Source organism: Berghia stephanieae, chromosome 2 (assembly GCF_034508935.2).
Source record: "Berghia stephanieae isolate SIO BIC M18660-M18661 chromosome 2, UCSD_Bste_1.3, whole genome shotgun sequence".
NCBI classification, from domain to species: Eukaryota; Metazoa; Mollusca; class Gastropoda; order Nudibranchia; family Aeolidiidae; genus Berghia; species Berghia stephanieae.
In genome coordinates, this window is record NC_088361.1 from 28,064,289 (window position 1) to 28,092,002 (window position 27,714).

At 35.1% G+C, this 27,714-nt stretch overlaps 2 protein-coding genes and 1 long non-coding RNA gene across 5 annotated transcripts in view; 2 read left to right on the forward strand and 1 right to left on the reverse strand.

The window, feature by feature from the left end:
* LOC144964630 (FAST kinase domain-containing protein 5, mitochondrial-like) lies at positions 1–18,732 on the forward strand. 2 transcript variants are annotated; one of them, XR_013643891.1, is made up of 10 exons: positions 1–591; positions 2,939–3,034; positions 3,497–3,741; positions 5,226–6,182; positions 7,044–7,144; positions 8,337–8,496; positions 11,185–11,278; positions 12,094–12,205; positions 13,707–17,068; positions 17,262–18,732. XR_013643891.1 is itself a non-coding variant. In XM_078899118.1 (9 exons), exons 3-9 carry the CDS (start codon positions 3,501–3,503, stop codon positions 13,881–13,883), a joined length of 1,842 nt encoding a protein of 613 aa, XP_078755244.1. In that variant the 5' UTR covers positions 1–591; positions 2,939–3,034; positions 3,497–3,500; the 3' UTR covers positions 13,884–18,732. The 2 variants fall into 2 exon arrangements, 1 of the variants encoding a protein (XP_078755244.1); XM_078899118.1 differs by having other exon boundaries at positions 13,707–18,732.
* The window catches only part of LOC144964635 (uncharacterized), a 23,534-nt gene continuing 7,917 nt past the window's right edge, over positions 12,098–27,714 (reverse strand). Inside the window, exon 3 of the long non-coding RNA XR_013643894.1 lies at positions 12,098–12,230. This is a non-coding gene — a long non-coding RNA (uncharacterized LOC144964635). The remainder of the gene's footprint in view (positions 12,231–27,714) is intronic.
* LOC144964628 (uncharacterized) overlaps positions 22,152–27,714 on the forward strand; it is a 21,166-nt gene continuing 15,603 nt past the window's right edge. Inside the window, exons 1-3 of one of the 2 annotated variants that reach the window (XM_078899117.1) lie at positions 22,152–22,519; positions 24,585–24,896; positions 26,090–26,263. In XM_078899117.1, coding sequence (XP_078755243.1) covers positions 22,377–22,519; positions 24,585–24,896; positions 26,090–26,263 — 629 coding nt within the window. In that variant the 5' untranslated portion in view covers positions 22,152–22,376. The remainder of the gene's footprint in view (positions 22,520–24,584; positions 24,897–26,089; positions 26,264–27,714) is intronic. The other variant, XM_078899116.1, reaches the window with a different exon arrangement.

Consider the following 27,714-nt stretch of genomic DNA (forward strand, 5'->3'; position numbering starts at 1 on the left):
ATCCTCGACCGCTGTATAAACGTAACATACCATTCCCAACTGACTTACGCCGCAGTCGTTTAAGTGTAACACACCTTTTCCAAGTGACACGGGCATCAGTTGTAACACACCCGACCTTGATTCAGTAAAAATTCCATTGTGTTCTTTATGAAATAAAAGCCGAAGTTTGATTGGTTGATATTATTAGTTTCAGCCAATCAGCAAACAGTTTATTTAAGCTGTTTGGGTTGAGTATGAAGCTAGTTTTTGACGTAAGAAATGACGCGATCAAACCCGAGTGACGCTATATGTTAGCTACGTCATTCAAACTTGCTAGGCAAGTACTGGGAACCGGTCGTTATTTCCGGTTGACCCCAATGCGGTACTAGAGTTAAGGCTTTTAAAATCAAGATTTCAGAATTAGATCTTTTTCATTTAAATCATGAGATATTAGTTATAAGTTAAAAATTAAAATTTATTTCAGGAATCGATAGCGATGGTATTGGTGTCCAAATAGCTGCTCCTCCTGTAGATGGAGAAGCCAATGCCGAGCTTTTGAAATTTTTCTCTAAAATTTTGGGAGTGAGAAAATCTACCATCCAGTTGGAGAAGGTATGTGCTTTGATAATTTAAAACAAATTTTTTTCAGTACATTCTCGATTATTACTGAAAGTATAAAATGTCTATTGAGATTTGGTAAAATACTGTACAGCTTCTTTTTTTCTTCCTTGTGTAAAGAGGATGTAAGTGACTAAAGCCAATGGAGATCATAGTAATGGTGCAACCAATGGGAAGAAACTGCAGAATAAGAAAGCTGTAAAAGATACTTTCCTATACCAATAACTAACACAGACCTATTATTTTTGGAGTGAAGAAATTACTATAAAGTACTTGTTTCAGTTGTTAGAAGATGGTGATGATTAAAACTTTAAAATCTGTTTGTAGCTATATCGGGGAAAACAAGTATATGTAGTTCCATAAATACTGTTTTCCCTTGATTTTAGAAATCTGAGTTCAAACCCCAGTGAAAACTTATGTTTTGTTGCGTTGTGTTGTGTTGTTTGTTGGGGTTTTTAAAAATTTTTTTTTGTTTTTTTTTGTTGTTATTTTGGGGTCTTGATCTTAATCCAGTAATTCTTGCATATTATGAGATAAAATAAAACAGTCATTCATTAAAATCCTACCAAACCATGACAGTTTCCTTCTTCTAACTGTGGTGATGAGGGGTTCCTGACGTCCTGCACGATCTTGCATTCCCCTACATCTATATTGGTTCTGTGTTCTGTATACGGCACTTGCAGGAGTTTTCGATAACTTTTCATCTCAAAAGCAGAGATTCTGTGCTTTAATTCTGCAGTTAATGTCCATGCCTCACAGCCCTATAGTAATATGTAAAGTACCAGTGATTTGTGTAGTTTAATTTTTATTTCAAAACTGATTGGACTTTTCTATATTTTTGTCAGTCTCGTTGGTGTTGCTGTTGACATTCCTATTCTTGCTTTAATCTTAGTTGCACTGGTACCATCCTTGGTTAGCAGAACACCCAAGTATTTAAATGTTGACAATTCCTCGTTTTTCATTATCGATTGAAATTCCTGCATGTCGATCATTTCTACTATTTATCAGTATTTGAGACTTTTCTGTACTTATTATCATTCTGTATTGCATTGCTTTATGTGCAAATGAGTCAGTTATATCTTGTAGTTCTTGCTTGCTTCAGCCATGAGGTCTATGTTGTCAGCAAATCGCAAATTACACAGTTTCCTTCTGCCAGTTGATACAGAGGTTTGATGATTTTCGAGCGCTTCACTCATAATTTTCTCTAGGAACACGTTGAAGAGCATGCAGCCTTGTCTGATGCTCACATTTGTCCAGAAGAACTCAACAAGCTTGTTGTTCTAGAGAACTGCACTTGATGCAGTACTATATAGTGCTTTGATTATTTGGATTAGACCCTCTTCGAAACCATAAAAACGTAGTGTATCCCACAAACTTTCATGCTATCAAATGTTTTCTAAAATCTATGAAATTGTGAAATAGTTCTTTTTGTTGTTGAAGGAATTTTTCTGTCAGAATTCTGTTATTGGAGACTTGTACTATGCTCCTTCCAGCTCGAAAACCAGCTTGCTCTTCTGCCAGGATATCTTCGTTTTTTTGTTTTATTCTGTTTAGTATAATCCGCAGAAGTATTTTACTTGGGTGGCTAATGAGACTTATGGTTCTATAGTTACTGCACTTTTTCAGATCTTTTTCAGAAGTTCAAACCAAGAAAAATAAACTATATAATGGAAACTGGTTTTAATCTATCAAATATTTTCTAATAAAACAGGTCTTAATATTTATCTTAAAAGTAGCTTCTGTATTGCATTTTCTTTAAGAAATTGGAAGGACGTTCCAATTAGGAGGGGCAGCATGAGAAAAAGACCTATCAGAAAACTTTTCAGAGCCTTTTTTGGGAACAGTAATTGGAGATGATCACTAGATCTTAAAGTTCTGGAAGGAGAGTACAATGAAATATGATTTCATAAAAATGAAAGATCAGTTTTGTTGATACATTTAAAGCAAAGGGCAGAGATGTTGTATTTGAGTCTTAATTCAACAGAAAGCCAGTTAGGTGACAAATATATCGGTGTGATTTGATCTCTTGCCTTTTTTCTTAGAATGATTTTGGATGTGCTACAATTTGTGAAGCGGATGATTTGGAATGTTATAAAAATGCGAATTACAGTAATCTATTCTTGAAAATATAAATGCTGAAACGATGGTTTTCAGTGCAGTACTGATTAAAAATAAAATCTTTCTTAGATTTGGAATGGGCATTGAACTGAAAGGCCTTTCTTGATGTGGTTCACATAGAATGCTGGAGCAGGACATTGGTCATGAATTGTACAACAGTCTTGTGTATTCTTTGTGTTTGTCACCATCTGTAAATAATTTTCTTTTCATTTTTCTTTTTCAGGGAAGCAAATCACGAATTAAGGTAATATCTGTTCAAAACGACAGTGCATTATCAGTTGAAGACATACTTGGAAAGATTCAGTCACAAATATCATAGGTAAGGATCTTGATGACAACTTCATTATTTTTGCAAGTGATTTGATGTTATCAATGGAATGAGTTGTCCAAACATTTTATGAACTATTTTATCCCTAAGAGGGATTTTTTTTAAACTGATGAGAACATCTCTAGGCTGCTGTTATGATAGCGCCTTGTGAACTAGGATGGGATGACCCACTCAATGCCAAGAGTGACATCAATGTGTTTTGAGTGTCTTTCCCAAAGGTTAAGAAGTGAAGACCATACAAGTGTCTTGACACTCTTTTGCTGTTAATCTTTTAAAATTTTTATATTTTTGTTTTTCAGTGCTTCTCCACTAGAAATGAAAATAATGGATTTTTCTTTAGCACACAGTATCCCCAGTAATGAGGCTCTTGTCGCTTTACACTTATACAGATCTTTTTTAATTGTTTTATTGTCATTGTTTTCTTTCCTCTCTCCCTTTTTTTCTTTCCCCCAGAAAAATGTTCATTTTCAAGAGATCACTTCAGTGGTTAGTGATGAAACAGAGAAAAATATTTCATTGTTTACCATTAGCCATGATTCATTCATCACAAGGCATTTTACACAACAGGCTCCAGCAAACAAATACTCAGTCACGAAGCAACCACTTGAATCAGCTCAAACCTAAAGAATACCCAAGATGGCTCCAGAAAATGCACCAGTCACTCGTAAAATACGACTGTTTGCCACCTCGCAGACAAGGTTGAATTAATTTTTAAAAATTTTCTCTTTTAGATTTTTAAAGGGTCAAAGCTTTTACAGGCTTTCATAAACGACCATGTCAACTTCTTTAAAGAAAAAGAAATTCTCTAAATTTACCAAGTATTTGGGGTTTTTGTTTTTTTCTTTTCCTTTTTTTTTTTTTTTGGTATACTCTATTAAAAAGTTGAAAACTAGAAATCAACTAGTGGAGGTCTGATTCTACTTTAGTGACATAGCCCAATTTAAATCTTAACAAAATTGTTTATTGATTCAGTGATGATAATCATCCACGGAAATCTGGCATTTTTATATTTTCTCAGAAATTTTCCTGTTTTTGCCGTGCCAAACATTTTCCTGTCATAAGTGCTCAGGCCTCTAAGTGGAAGATCAGTGGAAAAATAATCATGATGAGATGTCTTGTGTCATACACCCTTGCTCAGTTGCATGCATTTTTGTGACACTCTCATTTTTATGACGTCAGGCTAAACATACTGGCAGCGGATGTCAAAAGTGACACAAGACTGGTTGAAAGGGAAAGGGATGGGGCTTATGTCTTTTTGTTTTTTGTTTTTTTTTCTATGTAGCTGTAGCTCTCAAATAAAATAAAAGATCAACATTCACGACTGTTTGCTTTTTTAAAACACCAAATGAGGTTTTATGGCAGCTTCAGTTATGATCTTGATATCAAGACTAGCATCGATGCAAGGAAAAATGCAATACTTTTAGCATGTTATGTTATTAGATGCCGTTGTTATTGAGAGATAATATTATATTATAATAAATTCATTTTACCTATATTTTATGATTTATTAAAGATTCCTTGGTCTTATGTATAAACTGCATTACCAATAACCACAAGGTTTCATTAACAAATAAACTGCAGCCCGCTTTGTAAAGAAAAGAAAAAACACTTTCAGGTTTTTTGGTCAAAAAAGTTAATCGTAATCTTTTGATGGAGGTAATATAAATGTGAGTAATATTGTAGGCATTTTAAATCATGATAAGGATAGGACAATATTCAATATTTACATGAAATTTAATTATATCTTTTATGATGAGAGTGGATATGCACTTGTACTTACAATATATTTTAATGATAATGCATGCTATTACATAACCATATTCTTTGATTTTGTCCGACTTCTTTTTGACACTTTGCCATTATAATCACTGATTGATTATCACATTGCTCATAACAGAAATGAAATATTCCAATTCCACAAAATGGTTGAACACAATGTAAGCTGTTTCTGTTTTGTTTTTTTGTTTTTTTTTGTTTTTATTTGTTTTCTTTTTAAAGTAAATTAAATATTTTTGAAACGGTGAGCTAGATTAAAATTTGATATTAATCACCAACACTATTATCAATATGATTAACAAAATTCGAAACTCTTCTGAGCTCAACTGTTTAACCTACATACATCCAAGCACTTAAGCAATGCCAATTATAAATAAAGTATGCTTTTCAATTATTTTTTTCTCAGACATAGCGGTCATTGATGGCAGTCAACTTGAATCATATTCAACAGATGAACTTTTATCCATGGTTTGGAATGTCACACAGTCTAACAACAATGCAAGTTTTTTATTGATTGAACTATGGAGACGGATGGATTCAATGAATTTTGATCAGATATTGTCTGTCGCAGACATTTTCTTCATCAGGGGAGTGCAGTGTGGTTGGTATCTTGGTGCCATGGTTGCAAATTTTCAAGAAATGGTGGATGTTACACAACTAACACCATCTCAGTTGACTCGCTTTACATTTCATGCTTTGGATCGCCATCGGGCAACACCTCCAACATTCGTCCTCACTCTTGAAGACACAATAACTCATTCTGTGGATTCACTCACTTTGAATGAATTAGCTGTCATATGTCACTCTTTTTTCACCAGTCAGCTCTACATTCGCTCCATTGAACTTTTGGACAAGATCTCCATAAAGCTGATTAAAGAATTTGATTCTTTGAGCAATCATTATTTACCAATATTTATGAAGACAATGCGTTTTTCTAATTTTATAAAGATTAGTTTTTACAAAGACTTGGGGAATATACTGTTGGAAAAAAATTATTTGGAGAACTTTCGCACCCTAGCCCAGATGATGCACATAGCTCACACATATGCATCAGTCCGTGTTTGCCATCCTATGTTGTTTTCTTACATTTTGAATACCTGCTGTCATCCAAAATTTACCTTTCGTTTGAAGGATTTATCAAAATTGATTTGGTCATGTGGAACGCTTGTTACAGACAGTCCTGAAGACATTTTAGCCATTAGAAAGATTGTAACTTATCTCGAGTACAACTTGTCTCTGAAGGAATCACTGAATTATCCTGATAATCTTGTGGATCTTGTAAGTGGATTGTTTTTCCTCAATCTTCGTTCTGACTTTCTTCTTGATCTACTTTTTCACCCGAAAAGTGTCTCTGCAATTATTGGTAAGTGCTTATCACCTCATGGTTATATTTTTATTTTTTTATTTATTATTATTATTATTATTATTATTATTATTATTATTATTATTATTATTATTATAATTATTATTATTATTATTATTACTATTATTATTATTATTATTATTATTATTATTATTATTATTATTATTATTATTATTATTATTATTATTATTTAAATTTTAATCTTGTACTATGAGTTTCATTATCAGATTAAAAAAAAAACAACTCAATCCTTTTAAATAGTAGAGAGTAAAAATATTGAGGTTATGGATATGTCCCTTTAAAAAAGGAAAAGTGCTTTAGTTTTAAGGTGCATATTCTTTTATATCCTTAAAAAGGCAGCATTCATGTTTGTCTCATCTATGGTATGTAATTTGAGAAAAAGCTTTCAAAATTCAGGAACTGTAATGAAATATCCAAGTCTTTCCAACAGGATACAAACTCATGACCATCCAATCAAATGGTAAGTGACATTACAACTACCAAGTCGCTTGGCCAAGCATTTGAATAAGCAGATGTGTAGAGTTTGTCCCATTGAAATAGAACCTAATAACATATACTTGTCAAATGTGGAGAATCATAGCTGACATAGAAAAAATTCAAAATATGCAAAATTCCATAACTTGAGTCAAATGCCCCCCTGATTCCTAATGCGTGCATTTTCTTGTTATCTCACCTCTGGAATTAAATTCAAATCTGACATGAAGTTGAAATGAAGTTGAAGTTTGGAAGTCAGAGTTATAGAATCAGTCATTAGATTATTTGGATCTCTTTTTTTTTTTTTTTTCGTAAATAAAATGTATATTTATCTGTTAACTTTTGAATTGTTGTTTCCTTGTGTAGAAATGAGTAAGAGCAGAGAGAGCAAGTTGCCTCAGCTAAGCATCATCGACAACGCTTTGGATATAGAGCATTCTGGCTATACTGGAAAACGCTTGAGCAAGGTAAGAGTTTATATGAAGACTGCTTGACGCAGTGTTTTATCTCATCCTCAGATTTTTAAAACTTTTGTAACATTTGTATTTCTATCCAGGTAATTTACTTATTAGCACAATTTAGTCAAATAATTATCTGTTAAAGAGATATTTATATTATACATGGTTTAAATGTAGTTGTAGAAAAAAATGTATTTAACCTTTGAAATTTGCTTTCATTAATTAATCAATTTAGACTTTTTTAATAATGTCAAGTGAGAATATTTTATAATGAGTATTTGGATGGGAAGATGGTAATTCACTTTGTCAGATGTAATTGCTTACATCATCTTTTTTTCCCCCTCATTACAATGTATATGGGTCATTCCACCTCAATCATGCCCCTGTAGCACTTTACAAAGTGTGTAATTTAGTATCAAGGAAAGACCATAACTTTCTAGTTTCTTGTACCAAGTGAAGTCGTTAATAGATATAGCTGCTCTTAGCTGGGTCAGTTTATATGTCTTGGAAACCAAACTGTTGCCATTCAAATGACGAAATTTTCCTAAAATTCATGGCTAATTTTTAACACGATCGGCTGTGTTTCATATTATCTTAAATAATTCCTACAGGTTCAAGTTCCTATACGTTTCATTTGTGTTTTCACAAAGAGGTATTTTTCTACCGAGTATACAATGCAGTTAAAACAGTCTATGTTTGCTAAAATTGAGTTATTGGGCATACAAAATACAGTTACAATCGTTTCACGTCTCGTCCATTAGGTAAATAAAATTTTCACAGTTTTCTGAATGTCACATACAAGTGTGAAAATGTAATATACTAAATATAACAATGTTATTTATTCCATAGCACTTCCTGTCTTCTGGAAGCCTTTGGAGATTAAATAAGGTGTATACTGAGCCACCTTTAAAGTGCTCTTGTTTATCGTCCAAAAGTAACGGTTATAATAAGGTCATTTTGTAATACAAAATCAAGGTCACATGATCCAAGCTCCATTATTTCAAGAACTACTTGTGAAACAGGTCGCAATGTTATTGATACTGAAGTTCATCTATTATGTATTACTTATAACTTATGGCCTAATTAAAAGCCTGTGGGTATTTTTCTAATTTTGATGTTAATAAGATAGAATGGTTGGGGTGGATTGACCCATATATAAAAATCTGTATTATATATATGACTAATATGTGTATTCATACAGGAGTCGAAGAGCATTATTTCATCACTTTTAGGGAATTTTTCTGTGGAAAGGGAGATGTCTTTGAAAAAAGGCTTGAGTGAAGCTGTAGTAGCATTACAACAAATGTTTGGAAAAGACAAGGTGTTGTGCACGAAGCTTCTTCCTCACCTCCATACAACAGGTACGAGACAGCCCAACCAATTAATTCATTGCCAGAATGGTATCAAGGCTATATTTCTTAATCCTTTATTTACCCCCCCCTTTGAATAAGCACAGGGGTAACTAACCAATATAATGCTACGTTTAAATCAAAGCCCTATCTCCACTGAGTAAAAAGTTATGCAGTTTCAAAGGTGTCATTTATGTGGATGACTCACCAAGAGTAAAAAATACAGAAAATATGGGACGCTTTTCCAGCGTTTTATATGGTTTGTGGCTGTATCTCGCTTAATACACAGAATATGATATTGAAACTTGGCAATTTTAGGGCAAATATGATGAAAACATCAGAAGAGCTCTAACTCGTATTGTTTAAGAGCTGTATGGATAGGGTCAACAGTAATTTTGTTTTAAAATATACATAATATTGATCATTTGGAACAATTCCGAAGGGTTATATTTTGTTAACAGCCCACAGAAATGATGTGAAAAATGCCTGCTAAATTATTATTATCAATCAAAGTAGTCTGTGAGACCATGTCTTATTTTATTTCTGAGAAAGAGAGAGAGAGAGAGAGAGAGAGAGAGAGAGAGAGAGAGAGAGAGAGAGAGAGAGAGAGCGTGTGTGTGTGTGTGTGTGTGTTTATTTACTGTGAGGAAAAGAGAAATGGGACGATTCTATTTCAAAGGGGTCAAAGATTGTTAAAAAGTCGAATTATCAAATGATGAGTAAGACAAAATACAATAGCGACACGTTTAGCACCCCAATGACGTCACAAAATTAAAAAGTGCCAAAAAATAGACTGGTGGATGAGGTGCCAGATTGCCATGCATGTGGCCAAAAGATAGAATTATATTTCTTTTATTAAATTTTATTTACTTATTTTTGTCTCAGTGACTTTTATCCTGGTCTATTCAATTTTATGTTTTGCCAAATTCCGTTAGTTTTAAGGGGTTCAGTCTTAGTAGCGAAAACCATGCGAGTATCTATTTAGTCACTTTTTAAATCGAATTTGGTCAGGTGGAAGTCTGGCCATCTGGCAGCCTTGCCTCGCAGACGTCACATGCGTGTCAAGCGATGGGGCGGGAAAATGGCTGTCTCCTCTTCTCACCCATTGAAGCGTAAATTGGGTTGATGTTTTGTGATAAGTACTTACCATATTCCGATGAAATTTGAAACATAAACAGATGAAATATGCATCTATAACCTTATTCGCGCCAAAATCATGCTCTTGATAGATTTAGAAATATTTCACTCAAAAGAGCAAACATCTGTTTTTAACGGCTTTCTGATAAACGCACGAGTTTTGTCGCTTGACATAATCTAAAATGACATCTTTACTAATTGTCTACCAAATTTCAGACATATTTATTGATAAAAAGCGTGGTAATTAACTTTTTAAAATAGCATATACGAAACGGCTTCGTCCCATATTTTGACGCGAATTTGGGCACTTCGTAAGCGAAAAAGAGGCCTAAAGATTTGTACGGGATAGTCATTGCTATATAAGGGGCATAGCCTCATGACTTGTTTCAATTGAAAATTCATAGAAGAAAAAAAGCTGTGCTCCCATTCACTCCAAATCAAATTCAATTAATAGATTGATTATAGGGGGCTCAATTAAATTGAGTTTTTAACAAATCGGATCAGCAGGTTTAATGACAACAAGCTGTTGGGTTGACAACCTTTCAATAGTTTTGCATTCATTTTCACTATCAGTGTCCGGCAGATTTCCAGTCGAGTATAATTGGGATGAAAAATCGTTATTATCCACTTCAATGTCACTTTCATTACTATCACCATGTTTTTCAACAACAAGGGAATCTAAATCAATTGGGTCAGATCGCAATTTAAAAAATTAAGCTCGATTATGAATCAGCCTATTTCTTTCCGGCACCAAAAGAAAAATGTTACAAAGCTACTTTCAAATATTTCATAAAGAAAACAATTTCACAATAATGTGACTCCATCAGCAGTGGGTGAATACAGGTAAAACAGACTCTGCTTTCGCTGGCCCTATGCCTTGTGGGAAATAATGATACTTTACAAGGGGTCCATAACCAACAGCAATACATAACATGTAGTCATGTAGGACGAGACATGATTCCTATTAGGGGATTTTTTTTTTTGGGAAGGGGGGGGGGGGGTTAACAGGGACTAAGTTGTTAATGGCCAGGTACTCATTTTACACCTGAGTAGGGTGAGAGAATCTGATGATCCATTTCCAAGGACTCGACTATGCACCGCTCAGGACCTTTCAATCTGAAGGCGAGTTTCATACCATTAAACCACATAGCAGCATTGAATTAAGTTTGATTTGCCAAAATCTCAGAACAGGTGACATCTACTCAAATGTAATCTTTTAATGACATAGTTTCCACAGTTATTATAAAACCCAATCTTATCTTATTTAAAATAAAAAGTGCAGACATTTCTTTTCTTGAGTAGTTTTATTGTGTTTGTCTTCGTTGGTTTTGAAATTTAAATCAAAACTTAATTAAGTAAATTACCGAATTAATAGATATTGAGCTGTAACTTTGGCATTTTAAAATATTATGCCTCACAAAGGAAGACCGTGTACATTTTTGTTTATTTATTAAGTAATTGGTTTTAAAAAATCTTTGTGGTCTGAACATATGGATCTAGTTCCATTATAGTAAGATTATTGTTGTTTTCATTATTACTATTATTATTGGCTTGATTTTTCAGATATCATTTTGGTATTTGACACAGTAGAATCAAAGTTTACTCGACATGACAAAGAGACAGACCAAAGACCACAACAGAATAGCCGCTACATTAGGTAAGTCTCTCCAAGAATTCAGATATTATATGGACTGTAAATAGATTTATTTTTTAATATTCACATTTTGAAGGGCATGACTTACTTTTTACAGTTGACAATGCCTTCATGATCATCCTATATATCCAAGAAATCTTAGAATTGACTCTCGAATTCATTGGCATATGATGTCATGAAATATGTACTTTTTCTGTCTTTTCTTGGTTCACTTTCACTCCAATTCCATTCAAATTATCGTGAGATAAGAGATGGGGGGGGGGGGGGTCGATTATCGTGAGATAAGAGACAGGGGGGGGGGCTGCGAAGTGGCCGAGTGGTTAAGGCATTGCACTGTGACCCGGAAGGACCCGGGTTCGAGTCCCGCTTCAGGCACTTTCGTTTTTTTCCTTGAGCAAGATTATTACCCCCCAATTTGCTCACTTGGACAACATGGGTGATTCCTGTTGACATCAGACATCTTGTTTGATGAATTATCTATTTTCCTTCGTGAAATGCCTAGGCGACGATGTATTATGATGTATGGCGGAAAAGGCGTATTTTAAAAAAAAAAAATTTGATCGTGAGATAAGACTTAGAAAAAAGTAGCAGTAGCCGCAATTCACAGTGTTACAAAGTGAACAGACAGCAGGGCTCAAATCCTGCTCCATCAGGTTTTACTCAATGTCTTATCTACTCAGCCATCTGGAAGTTCAATTTTCAGTATCCATGTCACCTTAACAAAATGTCATGATTGAGGTAGTCAGGCAGATTTTAGGTTTTTGTGTATTTATTTCATATAAATTCTTTCTTTCTTTTTTTTTCCTCTTTTTTTTTAGACTGGCTGTACAGATCATTAGTAACTTGCAGACAAGTTATGATGGAATGCCGCTGGGAATGTTGCATATGAAGTTGAGACAGTTGAAAACTTTAGGATACCATCCAGTGCTTGTAAGGAAGACTTTCAGTCTTTTCTCTGTCAAAAAAAAGAAAACAACATAATTAGAATTTCCACTTGTAATATCCTGTTTCAAACAGGAATAATTTACAAGTATGTTTATTGAATTGATAAGACCTCAGAAGTATCTACCATTTATATTTTTGAAGCAGTGACCAGCTGAGCTCTAGCATTCTGACTTTTGCCACCAAAGCTACCTCGCCTTCCTCAGAAATATAAGCCCCCTCAATGAGAGTAGTATTACTATAAACAATTCCTGGTTTGCTTAGTAAAAATTAATGTTTTAATCCTCATCGCCTCATCGGCTACTGAGGGTTCTGATACCTCATTTGGTAGGGTCCTCTCTTCACACTCAAAGGGACTTTGATCGATCCCTGGAGAGGTTCCTCTCTCTCTCTCTCTCTCTCTCTCTCTCTCTCTCTCTCTCTCTCTCTCTCTCTCTCTCTCTCTCTCTCTCTCTCTCTCTCTTTCTCTCTCTCTTTCTCTCTCTCTCTTTCTCTCTCTCTCTCTCTCTCTTGATCTCTTGAATTTGCCACTTTCTGAGGTATATATATATATATATATATATATATATATATATATATATATATATATATATATATATATATATATATATATATATATATATATATATATATATATATATAAATTCAAGAAATCAATCAAAGTGTCATGATTAAGCTTCATTGTGGGTGAAATCATGACAGGTTGAAGATTCGATAGTGGGCTGGGTTTAACGCTACAGAAGTGTGTCACCACTCTATTCGAGACTAAAGAGAGTGGGGCTTTGCAGTATGGACTTATGCAGTCATCGGTGACCTTTAGATGGACTGGGCATAGTCTAGACAACAGGTGAACATTGACAGGTGTAAAGAGAGACTGAGCAATATCCTTTGTTTTGGGATTGACAACTGTGCATTGTGACCAATGGGTTTGGTGAGAGCTTATTGTCTCTCATCACGGCTAATCTCTTTGATTTTTACAAATGTTGAGAACAAAAGAGTGAAAGTGAAAGTTAATCCAATCTGAATAAGATGTCGGCTTGCATCAAAGTTGCTTTTGCTTGACAAAATATATACAGGGCTGCCATTTGGTTTTTGTTTCAATCAAATTGCTCAGTCTGTGGTAGGCGAAGCACAATGTTTACAACTTGTTTGAGTTTATAAACATCTGGCCTGAGCAAGAAAACAGACAACCCTTAATGTTTTCTTAGGAAATGAGAGATGTCAAACTCAAAGGGAAAAGGTGGAATTTACAACCATAACCCCCCCCCCCCCCCCCCCCCAAAAAAAAAAAAAAAAACCAAACAAAAAATTAATTAGCCTGTGTAAACTAAGAGGGAAAATGTTGCAATAGTGGACAGGGATTTTAACTTTGGTTGATCGTAACATTTTCGCTAATCCCAAGGTTTTGTGAATATCCTGAGTGGACTGTATTTGTTAACATCGAAGCAATTGAGTTGACATGCTCTATCTATTATGTTTCATATTACAGATTGATGCTGAGGATGCTGTGAAATTTGTTTACTGTGACATGCACTCAATTCAAGACCATATACTAAAGATCATATCCCAGGCGGTTGGTATAGATTTAACCCACTTGTCATCATGGTCACAATTGAGCTCAGGGGAACTCAAAAGATGCAATACACCAGTGGATTCTACATCATGAAGCGGTGACAAGATATTTTCATGTCATTGGTGATAAAAAGATGTTGATTTTTAATAGCTATGGAAACTGTGGCCGACTAGCATATTTTCATCAGTTTTCCTCAATTGAAAATTGACAAATTACAGTCTAACAAGTATTCATTGAACTGCACAGGACAAAAGAAAAAGTTCTCTCTTTTATATGGTCCAATTTAGCCACATGTTTTTATTAGATCAACCAATTGGCTAAGCATTTTTACAAAGACCCGTGTATTTCCTTGCTAGTTCAAAAAATTATTTATTTATATATTTTTTAAATGAACTTTTGTCAAGTATTATCACCACCTTTCAAATTTGCCATATTCCTTGGGTTAATTTGCCATACTTGACAACTAAGCAGGTGGGTCACATTATTTTGAATGATGTAATTGACTTTTAAAAAATGTATTTTACAAAAATTACTCTTAAGGTAAATGTTAATGATTATAAATAATTGCTGTCTGGCATTCAGAAAACATTCACAAAATTTACAAAATATGGTTAAAGCCGGTAATGGGAAAGCCGCTTTATTGGAAACCTTCACTTAACCGATTACCTTCTATACCGGCCATGTGATTCCCACACCCTTCATCTTAAACCACTTGTAACTGCTAGTCATGGGTGAACGTTACTCAATGATATTAATCCTGCAAAGGCAGGTGCTCAGAAAAAAAAATCCTGCAACTACCAATAAGAGGAAAAAACAGAAGTGCGGTTAATTATATAAACTACAGTGGTGATCCAGTAGCATTAGTGGTATTATAGTAATTAAAAAGTAACACCCACCTTATTATGTCATCTTTACTGCTCCTTATTTTGTCGTTAGACAGCATTCAGCATTCATATCAATAGCCCAATATCAGAATCTGTATATTCATCCAATTGAATTTTGCGTGTCCTTTTTATCCAAGTGCAACATCATTAAAATTTAAGTAAGGTGTCCTATCACTGTCTATTATTCCACCCTCCCACCCACACAAAACACTAACATTAGGCAGGCTTTAGCTTCTTAGAAAAGAAACTAGCCAGGGAAGCCTGTTTTCTTTTGACACCAGATGTGACTGAAGAAAGGGTATCAGTATCAGTTGATGCGGGTGATAGTATAGTTGTTTGAATGGGGGAGGCTACAGAGGTAGGTGCCAGTGTAAGGGATGGTGATGCAGGAGTTGTTAAAATGGGGCAAGCTGTTGGTGCAGGTTGTTGGGTTTTTGACAAGGGTGGGGATGAATTGGTGGGAATTATTGGAGCTGTAGGTTGGGGCTTTGAAGGCTTTGATCCTGCCAAGTATTTATTATAGGTATCCCAAGACTTGGCAACACATTTACGTAATGGGGTGGAATAGCCATAGAGGTTGATTTTAAACTCCTGGTGGAGAGATACGTTTTGATCATGGCCAAAGCTTCATAATTGAATGTGGTCATTCTTGACCTGTCCTCCTCTATGATATCATCCATAATATTAAATGTACCCTCCACAAGTGGAAAGAGAATGAGCAGCAGCCACATAACCTTGCCGAAGGGTTTTCAAGAAGGGAGATAGCCAAGGATACTTACTTTTGTCTCTGAGACATTTCATCACATCTGGGGTGCAGAATTCCCCAACATACAAGTTTCTGTCCTTCAGATGAATATTCTCATCTGTGAAGTCCAGTTTGTCCAGTGTTTGAGCATTGAATTCTGAGATATGCTCAGAGGCGACGAAGCAGCTGTAGAATGACTTCACCAGCTTAAAGATCTCAAAATGAAGGGAGTGGCACATTGGCTTGGCAGATTGAAAAATTAGCATATAACCCTGAAACTTTTTGAGAATGCCTCTATGTAACTGAATGGCAAATTTGCATTTAAAGCCATTGTCAAACAAGGAGTTTAAAATAGAATATTTCCTGCCAGAACTTGCACATGTTTTTTTCTGTTGTTGCTGTCTATTCAAAATTATATTTATCACTGATATTTGTTCGGCTCTCAGGTCATATCTTGAATAAATATCTTGCTGTATCTTTTCTTTGATCTTCCTTTCACTTCCACCCAAGAAAGCACTGTAGTAAAGTAGAAGTGCATCCCACAGATCAACGAGCCTATCGCAAACAGTTTTTATTTGTAGAAACCGTGTCGGAATCGGTCTGATGACGGACCGTTTCTTATTGTATAGCAACTCCTGTATCTGAAAGAACAGACTCCTTACCTTTGGACTGTCTTCAATATCATAGTAAATCTCTGATGCGAGGGATTGAACATTGAAAAAATGTTTCTCCAACGGCTCAAACAACTTCTTTGCCGCATTGTTCACCATGTGGACACTATCCCCACTAATGTCCAACAAATGTTGATTTTTTGACTGTCTTATCTTAGCCTCCACTCCCTCCTTTGCTCCTCGCATCACCGCACAGTTGTCCATTAAAACACTTACTAACTGATGCTAATGAAGGCCACGTTCATCTAACACTGCAGACACAGCTGCTAACAAGTTGGTTGCATTAGCAACATTAACTTCCCTACTCCCTAGCAAATCAACAACAATTTTGTCCTCTGCAGTGTCATAGTAGGTACTGTACCAACATGTTAAGAATTTTGTTTCCTGCGTTTGTAGTGGCCTCATCAATGTTAAGAGAGAAGAAGGTGCCTTTTAATTTATCAGCTAAAGAGTCTTTCACGAATTGACCAACCCCGTGTGTTGTTGTGTAGGTTGCCGAGGTGTGTGACAACGACACGGCACTGAGAGCAGCAGGATCATTGCTTATGCGTTGAGCCAATGAAAGAAGATCCGGAGCAAGGGTGAAAGGCAAACAGTGTTCACTAATAAACATCCCAATTACAGATTTGATGTCAGAACACCTATCCTGAAAAGTGTGTTTGTGAGAGGAGTCTCCATCAGTTGTAGGTTTCAGTTTAGAACTCAATAAGATACTTTTAGCCCGTGTGACATGTTCAGCATGTTGTTCGTGTGATCTCAGAGCTTTTTTTCCCGACGATGCATAGTTCAGTATCTTATTGCAGACGGTGCAAAAACATTTACCCGCTTCATCTATTTTCTTACACCATGTGCTGTACTCAACTCCATTTACAGGATGTTCCTTAAGCCAGAACCATTTCCATGCATTCCTAACACCCTTTTCAATGTCTGAAATGTCTGTTTCAGGTTCAATGAACTTCATTTTGTAACTAAGCTAGGGTAATACTGAACTAGTGCGGTCCTCTGTCCTTTGTTGACAGTGCCTCCGTGTTGAGTGGCCAGATTTTCAAAGCATTCATTGCAAAAGGATACCAGTACAATAAAAGATAGAATAAATAAATAGAGTTTTGCTAATAAACTAAAGAAAAAAATTAAGTATCCAACATGATCACACTGTCAACAAAGGACCGAGGACCGCACTGGTTCAGTATCAACCTAATCCGCATCTAAAAATGCTATCTAAACTAAGCTTTTATTTTTATCGATAACAGTAAACACGAGTTTTCACTTTCGTCACTCAAAATACGCTGTATTCAAATAGCTACTTATACTTATACTAAAACAAACCAAATCACTTCAATCCACGAAACAAAATCCAAATTCAAAGTCTAGACGTCTAAGATTGAACAAGATAAATTCAGAGAAGCTGCTATCGAATCAAATGAATCAAGGCAAATGAGCGATTGAAAAACGAAATTAGAAAGAGCGGTAAATGAAGATACACGATTGCGCATGCGCGATTCAAGCCCGAAAATGTCTATGAAAACGACAATAGTCCGATTGCAGTTTCGGAAACGGCGAAAATGATTTTTTTTTATGGCGACGGGCGCCAGTTTCTTTCATTTTTGGAATCGGCGAAAAAATTTATTTTTTTTTATGGCGACGGACGCCGGTTTCTTTCATTTTCGGAATCGGCGAAACAGATTTTTTTTATGGCGACAGTTGCCGGTTTTTTTCATTTTCGAATTCCGGCCAGACAAAAAAAAAACCGGCGAGACCTCTTTTTCAAAAATAAAAATCCGGCCATGCCGGATTTTTCCGGCGAACTTTCACCCATGCTGCTAGTTGAGTTTCCAAACCTGTCATGTCAACCCACCTATAACCACCTGGTAGAGATATGATTGATGTATACTTAAAAGTGGTGGGAATCATGTTTAATATTTTATTTTAGATCACTTTCTGGTCAAGACAATAAAATAAAACAAAAGTAGCTTTTTACCTGATGAAAATCTGTCAAATAATGCTGCTAGGATTTTTTAAATTTTACACCAGATAAATGATTATGGCATTTGATTATTTCAATTCCTTGTGGAATGACACCTTTAGAGGATGAGAATGATGAAAATGTTGATAATGATGACGAGTCAGACATTGATATTGCCACAAACTTCTTTAATTTTACCCCACTTATCCCTTTTGAGTTTAAAACAAACTCGACAGTTCAAATATAAGGTTATTTTGATTTTTTAAATTTTTACACACAAAATAAATAAGAACACCATTATATTATATATCAAAATAAAGGTAAATCTCTCTTCTCTTTTAATATCATTTTGAAACTCAGTAAGTTCAAAATTGATTATCTATTTGGAATAGGTAACATCTTCTCCACAGTTGCTTCCCTTAGCTGAGGATGAAAGAGGTATGTGTCCTCATTTTGGCTTACAATGCAATGGGTTAATTGTAAGGATCTGTCTGTGACATTTTTTTTTCTAATATAATTTCTACTGGTTAATCGGAACGCATGTCATTAATTGGAACAATTTCAGAGCTTCTGCAAATGTTTTAGGAGTTTTTGCATGATGTAATAATATAAGTAAATGATTGTTGACATTGTTTCTAGATTCTACAAATTATCTTGTAATAAATTGGTGAAATTCAGACATAAGCTTGTTTTTGTCATTTGATTACTTTACAATTAAGGTTTGATTCAACTCCAACATGACATCACATCTTACCAACTTCACCAAACAAACAGTGAAACAACAATAAACTTTGTGCTTCATTGAGGAGTCCAAAGTGTACAACCATTGCTCCCCACTACTCCCGTGGTAGCAGCAGCTTCTAATGGTGTCACACTACTATGTTATTTTTCTGATTTTTCTGGGAGACTTGAGGGGGGGGGGGGGGGGGGGGGGGGGAGTCTGGAAATTGCTGGTACAAATGTGCCAATTTGTGATGGCTAACTTTGGTTGATTGCTTTTAACCATTTCTTAATTAGATGTCACTTATATATTTGTCACCCTTTTTTTTTCACCAATACTCTTCTTGTTGTTGTTGTTATTATTATTGGGGGTCCTGATAGCTCAATTGGTAGACCACTCACTTCACAATCAAAGGGACCAAGATCAACACGCGTGCAGTCAAGATTCTTTTCTGACCTCCCTGTCCACCCATCAGTGATTGGCTAGCTGGGTCCATTATAGAAACCGGAATAAACTCCAACCCTATGGGCCTAATGGCTCTGAAGGACTAATTATTATTATTATTATTATTATTATTATTATTATTATTATTATTATTATTATTATTATTATTATTATTATCATTATCATCATCATCATTAATATTTCCATTACAAAAATTAGCCCATAACAATTTGGGTTATTAGACCTGCAAATAAGAACATGTCGATGTGAAGATAGTTGTTTCTGGGTGGGGTTCCCGACCTCCCATAGTGGGCAGGGAGGTACTTACTTTTGTGTTGTTCCCTTATATATGAGTCACATCCACTCACTTTATTTTTCTCTCCGACGTACTTACAGTGTCTCCTACACCCCTATATCTGTGTGGGGTTCCAGACCTCCCATTGTGGGCAGGGAGGTACTTACTGTGTCTTCTATCCCCTTATACCCGTTTTCCAACTTGCTTTCTGTCTTTGTGTTGGAATGAGATCACTTGGTTTTGTCCTGGCCCTGGCTGAGAGGGAAACAGTCAAAGTCAAATGAATCGTTAGTTTTGGGAGATGATATTTTTTTCCTTGTAAATCACCTCTCTGTTATGCACTGTATTATGTTATGTTTACATATTATATATGATTTTACACATTTGAGTGGATTCCTCTTAGTGGGGACCTGTGCTTGTGTCTGAATGAGACTTCTAGGTGATCTCAAGTACTTTGATAGTGTGCTCTTGGAATCTACATCTGTTTCCTATTTGAACCATTTCCCATTTGTCTTACCTTTTCTTAGGTGCCTTATTGTAATTCTAGAACTTTTTACTACCCCATTTTCTTCCTTTTTACTGGTGCTGATATGACTTTAATGTGTTGCAAGTGCCGTAAAACCCTTAAAGACAAAAACAATGAAGATAGTTGTTTGAATTATTATTAAGTGTTTTGCCGCAATTGAGACACATTTTGTTTGTTTCAGCACCAATAAAGATGATGATGGGTCTTCGTGTCACGCTCCAGGGTCCTTCTCCAAGTCTCCAGGGGTCTCTCCTTCCTCCTTGTTCCCTGTGGGGTCCATCCACAGACTAGTGGGTCAATCTGAGGGTGACCCTTGGTATAGCATCATGATTCATCGGAGGACACGGCCAGTCCACATCCATCTTCTTCTCCTTCCAGGGAGAGTGTAGAGACTCCAGTTCTGCTCTCTTCATCAAGTCGCTGTTTGAGATGTGAGGATAATATCCTCAGTATCTTCCTCAAGGATTTGTTTTTGAGTGTGAGAAGAGTTTTGCAGCTCCCGTGTTTCAGCACTATATAGCAACACAGAGAGTATGTTGTATTTGAAAAATATGATCTTAGTTTTGGTCTGTTTTGTCTTGCCTTCCAGATAAGTGAATACCTGAACATCCTCTAATTCTTCGTTTCCAAGCTTCATTGGTGTTTGTGATAATTTGTCATTGATATAGTTCACATTCGTCGCTACGAAATAAGGAGAATTTTGTGCTGAACTATTTCATTATTGGCTTATTTCTTCTTCTAATTAAGAGAAAGAAGAAGAAAAATAATGATGGTGATGATGATGATAATAATAATAATAATAGCAATAAAAAAAATAATAATGATGATGATGATAATAATAATAATAAGGATAATAATAATGATGAATTTGATGAACATATCATAATAATAATAATAATGAATTTGATGAAATAATAATAATCATGATGATGATGATGATGATCAAAATAATAATGATAATAATAATAATAATAATAATAATAATAATAATAATAATAATAATAATAATAATAATAATAATAATAATATGACGATGATAACGATAATAACAAGGAAGAGGAGTTACCCCATTACCTGTTGTTTCTTTTCGAAAATTGAAATTATCCTCATCTCTCTCTTTTTATTTTTATAGATTACATTAGTTGATAATTTATTTTCTGAACACGGGTTAAATATCAGACTATAATAACGTGATACCATTTATTTGTTAAATCAACATGAACTTTTTGCACCTAGGTTAAAAATACATTTTTTTTTTTTTAAAAGAAAGAAAGGTAATGGAACAACGAATTGTGCGGGTTAAAACGTCTCCAAGTTTTGTTATTTTTTTTATTTCTTAAAATTTCCTTCGAGGTAACGAGGGAGACCGAAAAGTAAGCTGGAGAGTTAGCGACGACTTAGATATTCTTTTTTGGATGAATAAAGTATATATTATTATTATTATTATTATTATTATTATTATTATTATTATTATTATTATTATTATTATTATTATTATTATTATTATTATTATTATTATTATTATTATTAGTCTTATCTACCACAACCACAATCCTCATCATTATAATAATCAGCATCATCTCCCTCCATTCCTCCTCCGACCTTCCTCTTCTTCTTCTTCTTTCCGTGCTCCTCCCCCTTCTTATTCTTTACACTATGCAAGAAAGTACAGATTCTAAATGAAAAAAAAAAAATATTTCAAAAGTGTTATATTATGAGGTTGTTTTTCAGAGCGGTTATGCGGACTTATGATACGACACTCGCCTTCGGATCGGAAGGTCCCGGTTTCAAGTCCCGCTCTGAGGGGCGCATAGATATGTCCTTGGAAAAGGCTCTTAACTCACAACCTCTTACCGTACCCAGGTATAAATAATGAGTAGCTGGCCGTTAACAGCGTTGTCTCTATAAAAAAAAAGTACAATCGCTAAACAGGTGTCATATCTCGTCTTACATGTTAAGTGTCGTTGTTGGCTTAGGATCCCTTGTAAAGCGCATTGAACACATTTTGTGGATATTGCTCGATTAAAAACAACTACTACTTCTACTCCTAGTAGATACTACTACTACAGCGAAAAGTAAGACCACTCGAAATTCCGGGAATGGGCGTTCGCAGCGCCTCCAAATGGCAAGAGTGAAAAGTCAAAGCGAAACAAGAATAACAAACCTGTTTCAGAATTTTTGTTTGTGTCTCTTTTTTTTTACGCTTTAGGTACCCTGTTTAAAAATTTATTATTTGCCAGACAGCTCGAACACACTATAAATTTCTAGACGCCTAAATAACCTTGGATATTGTCCCATAAATTAATTTTGAAGGCTTGCTTGACTAATTGACTCGCCATGGACCATGGATCAAAATCAAAACTCAATGACGCAATGCAATGGAAAGGAGGAGGACAGGCCTGTTCAGCTTTAAATTGCACAAATTCTAGAAAAAAATGTCCGGGATTATCTTTTTTTAGATTTCCTAAGGATCCAGACAGGTAATTAAATGTTTGTTTATTATATCTTTCAAGAGCTGTGCTCACTTTTGCAAACGAAGTGGCAATTCGGACTCGAGTCTGAATAGTCTCCCGTAACTATTAGGACCCAAACTCCAATGTGCATGCGCAAACACAAGCTGGACAGTGCGGGCAGTAGGCAGGGGATGGAACTGGTAGAAGCAGAAGAAGAGTTCAGAGGAATTTCTATTTTGCCCATATCAGACCGATTCAGCTGATACCCCTTACCTTCTTCGGACTGTACTGTAGAAGGATTGTTGCCTGTCTAACACACCAGAATGTGTTATTATCATCATCATCATCATCATCATCATTATTATTATTATTATTATTATTATTATTATTATTATTATTATTATTATTATTATTATTATTATTATTATTTGTTCTGATTTTATTTGGACATCGTGTAAAGTTGTTAGAAAAGCCTTCCTTTAGACTACAGTTACTGTTAGTGACTTTTATGTTGCTTTTGAAGGGAAATTTTGAACTCTTTTCTTTTAAATCTTGACTTCCAATTGATTAACGATTTTGTCTTTCACGTCAAATAAAGCAGGTTTTGAATACCTGTTGATAGTTACTGTACCATAATTGTTATTTTCATTTGCACAAATGTTATGTATTTTCAATAATTAAAATAAATTGAAATTAAAAACAAAACAAAAACACAGCAACTACAAAAAACAACAAAACTATACTGCCCCGGGAGTCTATTCCGACTCGAGTCCGATTAGATTGTTGATTGCACATGTGCATTGGATTTTTAGTCCAAATAGCCACGGGGGACTATTCAGACTCGAATCCAAATAGCCGCACTCTTACAAACAGAGCTCGTGGGATAGGGTGTGGAATTTCAGCTGTGGAGGAGTGCTTTTGATCAGAAGTTCATTGCTGTTTTACTCAATATTCTTCAATTTTCTAACAATTTTCATCCCCTCGGGCCACGAGGTGCATAGAGCCGGAGTTTTTCCTGGTTTCTATAGCATGAAAGGGATACTAGCAACAGCTTGATACCCATTGGATAAGATGCTAGCCTATCGCAAAATACTTTCTTCCAGATCTAACAGACCCAGCTGCCCAGTCACTGCTGATTGGACAGGACGGTCAGGAAAAAATCTCAACTTCCCCTGGGATTAATCTTAGCCCTTTTGTGTGTGGAGCGAGTGCTCTACCTTCTGATCTTTCGGGACACCCATGGTCTACTAACCTAACATAAAATTTCTCCCTTCATTCTCCAGATCTAAAAAGTGGGTAAACAATAATTAAGTAGACAGGAAGGGCTGCATAAACGACATCTGAACAGATGTATTCATCACACTTGTTATATGCAAATCACTTTGAAGACAGTTCACGAATGCTAAAATTTAAAAAAATCATTAATTCATAATGCTCTCCATATCGTGCTCGAAATGTCTAAGCAGTGATAGTCTAAAATAGTTACCCCCTCTAGACTTCCATCCAAACAAAAATATTCTCTTCCCATTCAAAAGCCAGTAATCTCAGACTCTCTACCTTCAACATCAGCTTCAAACCCTTTTACACCATCAACCTCATCACCCAATCCACCTTCCCTCTCTGGTACCCTCACTGAAACACTACAAGAGAAAAAAAAGTCCAAAAAAAATCAAACCAATCCAACTGCTGTCGACAAAAAACAGAAAATTATGCAGTTAGACAAATCTGATTACCTTTCCACGTGTTGAAGGTCATTGGTCACATTGCAAAATGTGCTCAAATTGACCGACATAGCGAAAAATGTTCACAGTTTTCAAAATATCTAACACCACAATAGGCCCGTTTCTTCAGCTTGACTCGTATGTTTACAACCTTCATAAATAAAGCAGTGTGTTTACAATTATTTAGAAATATCCAATTGTTGGACAGCAACAAATCATGTAATTGATGACTCGGTTGGAAGAACATATGAATATAGATCGCTCCTATTGTGTATTCGATTTTCAACATCTATTCAACTCAACATAATATCATTGTGTTGAGATAATTAATAAATCTATCAATCATAAATTCTAATCTAATACTCTAACAGATGCCAACAATGGGTTTATAATACAGGAAGAAAGGAATTGGAGAAGAAAACACCCCAACAGTTACATACTACATATTGCTTGTGCCCAGAGCATTTTGAACTTAGCCAGTTCAAGAATGCTAAGCAGCGTAACAAACTTATTCATAACGCAGTCCCCATAAAGGTTGATGTGCCAGACCCTCTCCCAGGAAATACTTTATCAATTTCACCAACAAACCAAAAACAAGAGGATTTGTCAGACTTTATAAAATTGGAGCAAACATCATCACCGTCAACATCAAGCTCCAATTCTAATGCCGTCACACCAACTAGGTAAGTGTGTGATTTTAGAATCAAGAATTGGCAGGCGAACAACAGTTAAATAACAGTAAAGTGATAAGTAAAAATTATTTGAATAAACATATTTCTTGTGAGATTCTTCAAATTATTCTCCATAATTATTTTTGGATGGGACTTCCCATCTTGACCTTGTTTATAACACTCCAAAAAAAAAAAAATACAGCTCTACAGTACTCTGACATAACATCTTTAAAAAAATTTTGGCAAGAAAACTTTAACTTATATTTATGAATTTAAGTAAATACCCCCAAATAGCCTTAAATTGAAGGCTCAACTGGAAGGGAAAAGAGACAAACATTGAGCATGCTAAGGTAATAGTTTGGATATAGCTAAATTCTATACTTATAGGACTAGTGGTGTTTTTGCGGTTTGAATCATATTGCTCACACATTAGTTTTGTTAATTTTCTAAGGGTAATGAGTAATTGAAGTTTTTAGTTTTTTTGAGGTTTTTTTTTTCTCCTATTGAATAGTTCAGATCACATTTGTGTTTTCTCTCTGGGCCAGAAAGTGGGGGAGGGATACGCCATACCAACTATGTCCATGGTCTGAATTCCTCACACTAAAATTTTTTTTATTTTGTTTGGGGTTTGTTTGTTTGTTTTTTTGTTTGTTTTTTTTGGTTGGGGAGGGGGGGGTTCACTGGGTTTTTTTTTTAAAAATTATTTATTTTATTTTGTTTTGTTTGTTTGTTTCTCTGGTTCTTCCCACCCGATGTTTACCTATTTGAAGTTCTGACAAATCAAATTTTGATGGGCTCATTGTTGCAATAGAAATACTCTCAAACAAATCTTCCACTCAATTAGGCGAGTATAAGTACCTATAGGAACTGTGGGTTTTTTTTCTCCCATCTGCCCCTTCCTTCCCCCCCCCCCCCCCCCCTTTTTTTTTTTTTTCGAGACTCGAAATTTCGGTTGCGATGTTATTCAATTATCATTTTTGAAAAACATTTGAATTGCAATATGTGTAAAAGAAGTTTTTCGGTGGCTTTGCAATAATTAAGTTATTGAAAACAAGTCCTCTCGTGATGGAATGAATAGACAGAACCGGTAACCACTGGTGCGACAATGAGCCCATAAGAAAAGTGGAAGTGATTCTTGATCCCAGACCTCAGTACTTAGTAAACGTCGACCTCACCTTATATCTCTCATGACAATATTGTTTCAGTGAAATCCCTACACCAATGCCAGCACGTGTTCTTAGAAAACGGCAGCTGCGAGAAAAAGAGTACAAGGCAGAGGATGGATACTTTTGTTGTGCTAGCAATTGCAAAAATACAAGAAGAAAGGATGTATGTAAAGGAATGACTTTTTTTCATTTCCCTTGGAGAGATGAGGAAAGGTAAGACTCTAACCTTTTCAAATGTTAAGGAATTTGTTGTGATAAGATCAATCTAGTACAGAGACAATAGGATAGTGTGCTTGCTACTACTATTATTGCTCCAATTTAAATCTGGTTAAGTTGAAATGTAAAACCTTGACAGTTCAGAGCATGGAATTCGGAAGTCATGCTGTTTTTTTCTTGATATTTATTGTACCTCCTCAAATTGGGCGAGTCTTTCCTTTTTCTGGAATGCATATTTCTGGCCTGGCTCTGGTCAGGATCTTCAGAGAAAAACAGGCTTTGGTCACTTTATTCAATTGCACAATGGATAAATCAGCATTCCACTGATTTGCTATACTTTAACTCACTCAACCTTACACCAACTAGACTGCATACACAAACCTTTGTTCACTAATAACATTGATATTATCATCATATCATATAAAGGGTGATTTAGGCCAACCAACCTTTGAATGCCATGTGCATTATCAGGATGTACTTTTCCTTCAAAAGAATCTTAAAGTAATCAATTAATCAAAATTGCACTATAGTTCGAAAAAAAAAAGGTGAATCATTTTTTCTTCATAAACAGATTATACATTCTTTGTTTTGACCAGAGGCTTTTTGAATGAAATTTAAATTTTTATACTGTGTCCTTGTTGGGAATATTATACTGACACATAATGAATTTGCTGTGGCTACTTTTATCTGATCATTTAAAACAGATTTTTTTTACATGAATTAGATATGAATCTTTTTAAATGCAGTTTTTAATTTTTACATGATGGTGGAAATTGAACAAATTGTAAATGCTAATTTTCTTTTAGTTTGAACCCTTGAGTATGTTTCTAATTAATATTGAAACATATTAAAAATCGTTAAGGTGAGAGGGCAACACAAAGGTAGAAGTCTAGGTTTGAGTAATTTAAAAAAAATCCTTTTTTAAATAATTGCTCCTTTTATTTGGGGAGAAGTGGGAGAGAGGGGCTGCAAGCAAAAGATGCGAGTTTGATCCTCTAACCCACAGTGATTGATAAATTGGCCTATAAGGTAGATCGGGTAGGAAGTACTTTATAGATCAGAGTCATATTCTATCAATCATGACAATTGTTACTGTCCATATAGTGCTACAGTCACAGATAAATTCAAGCTCCATTGGCCTCATTGCTTTGGACTACTTTCTTTGTTTATGTCGTTGCTTACTATATTGCCTTTATTCTTTTGAATTGTGAAAAGTGTAGCATTCATTTACAGTCAAATTCAAAGGGGCTGGAGCAATGCATTGACCCAAGTCTTTTGCGTGCATCACCGTATATTGCCTGGTCAGAGGTGACACCAGTCTAAAAGGGTGGAGCTGTTTTGTTTGGACATTTGATAATGCAATCTTTTGGCAAGTGTTGACAACAAAGTATGCTGTGTTTGACATCAATTTGGATGTGATATCATCATTAATTTCATTGACCAATGGG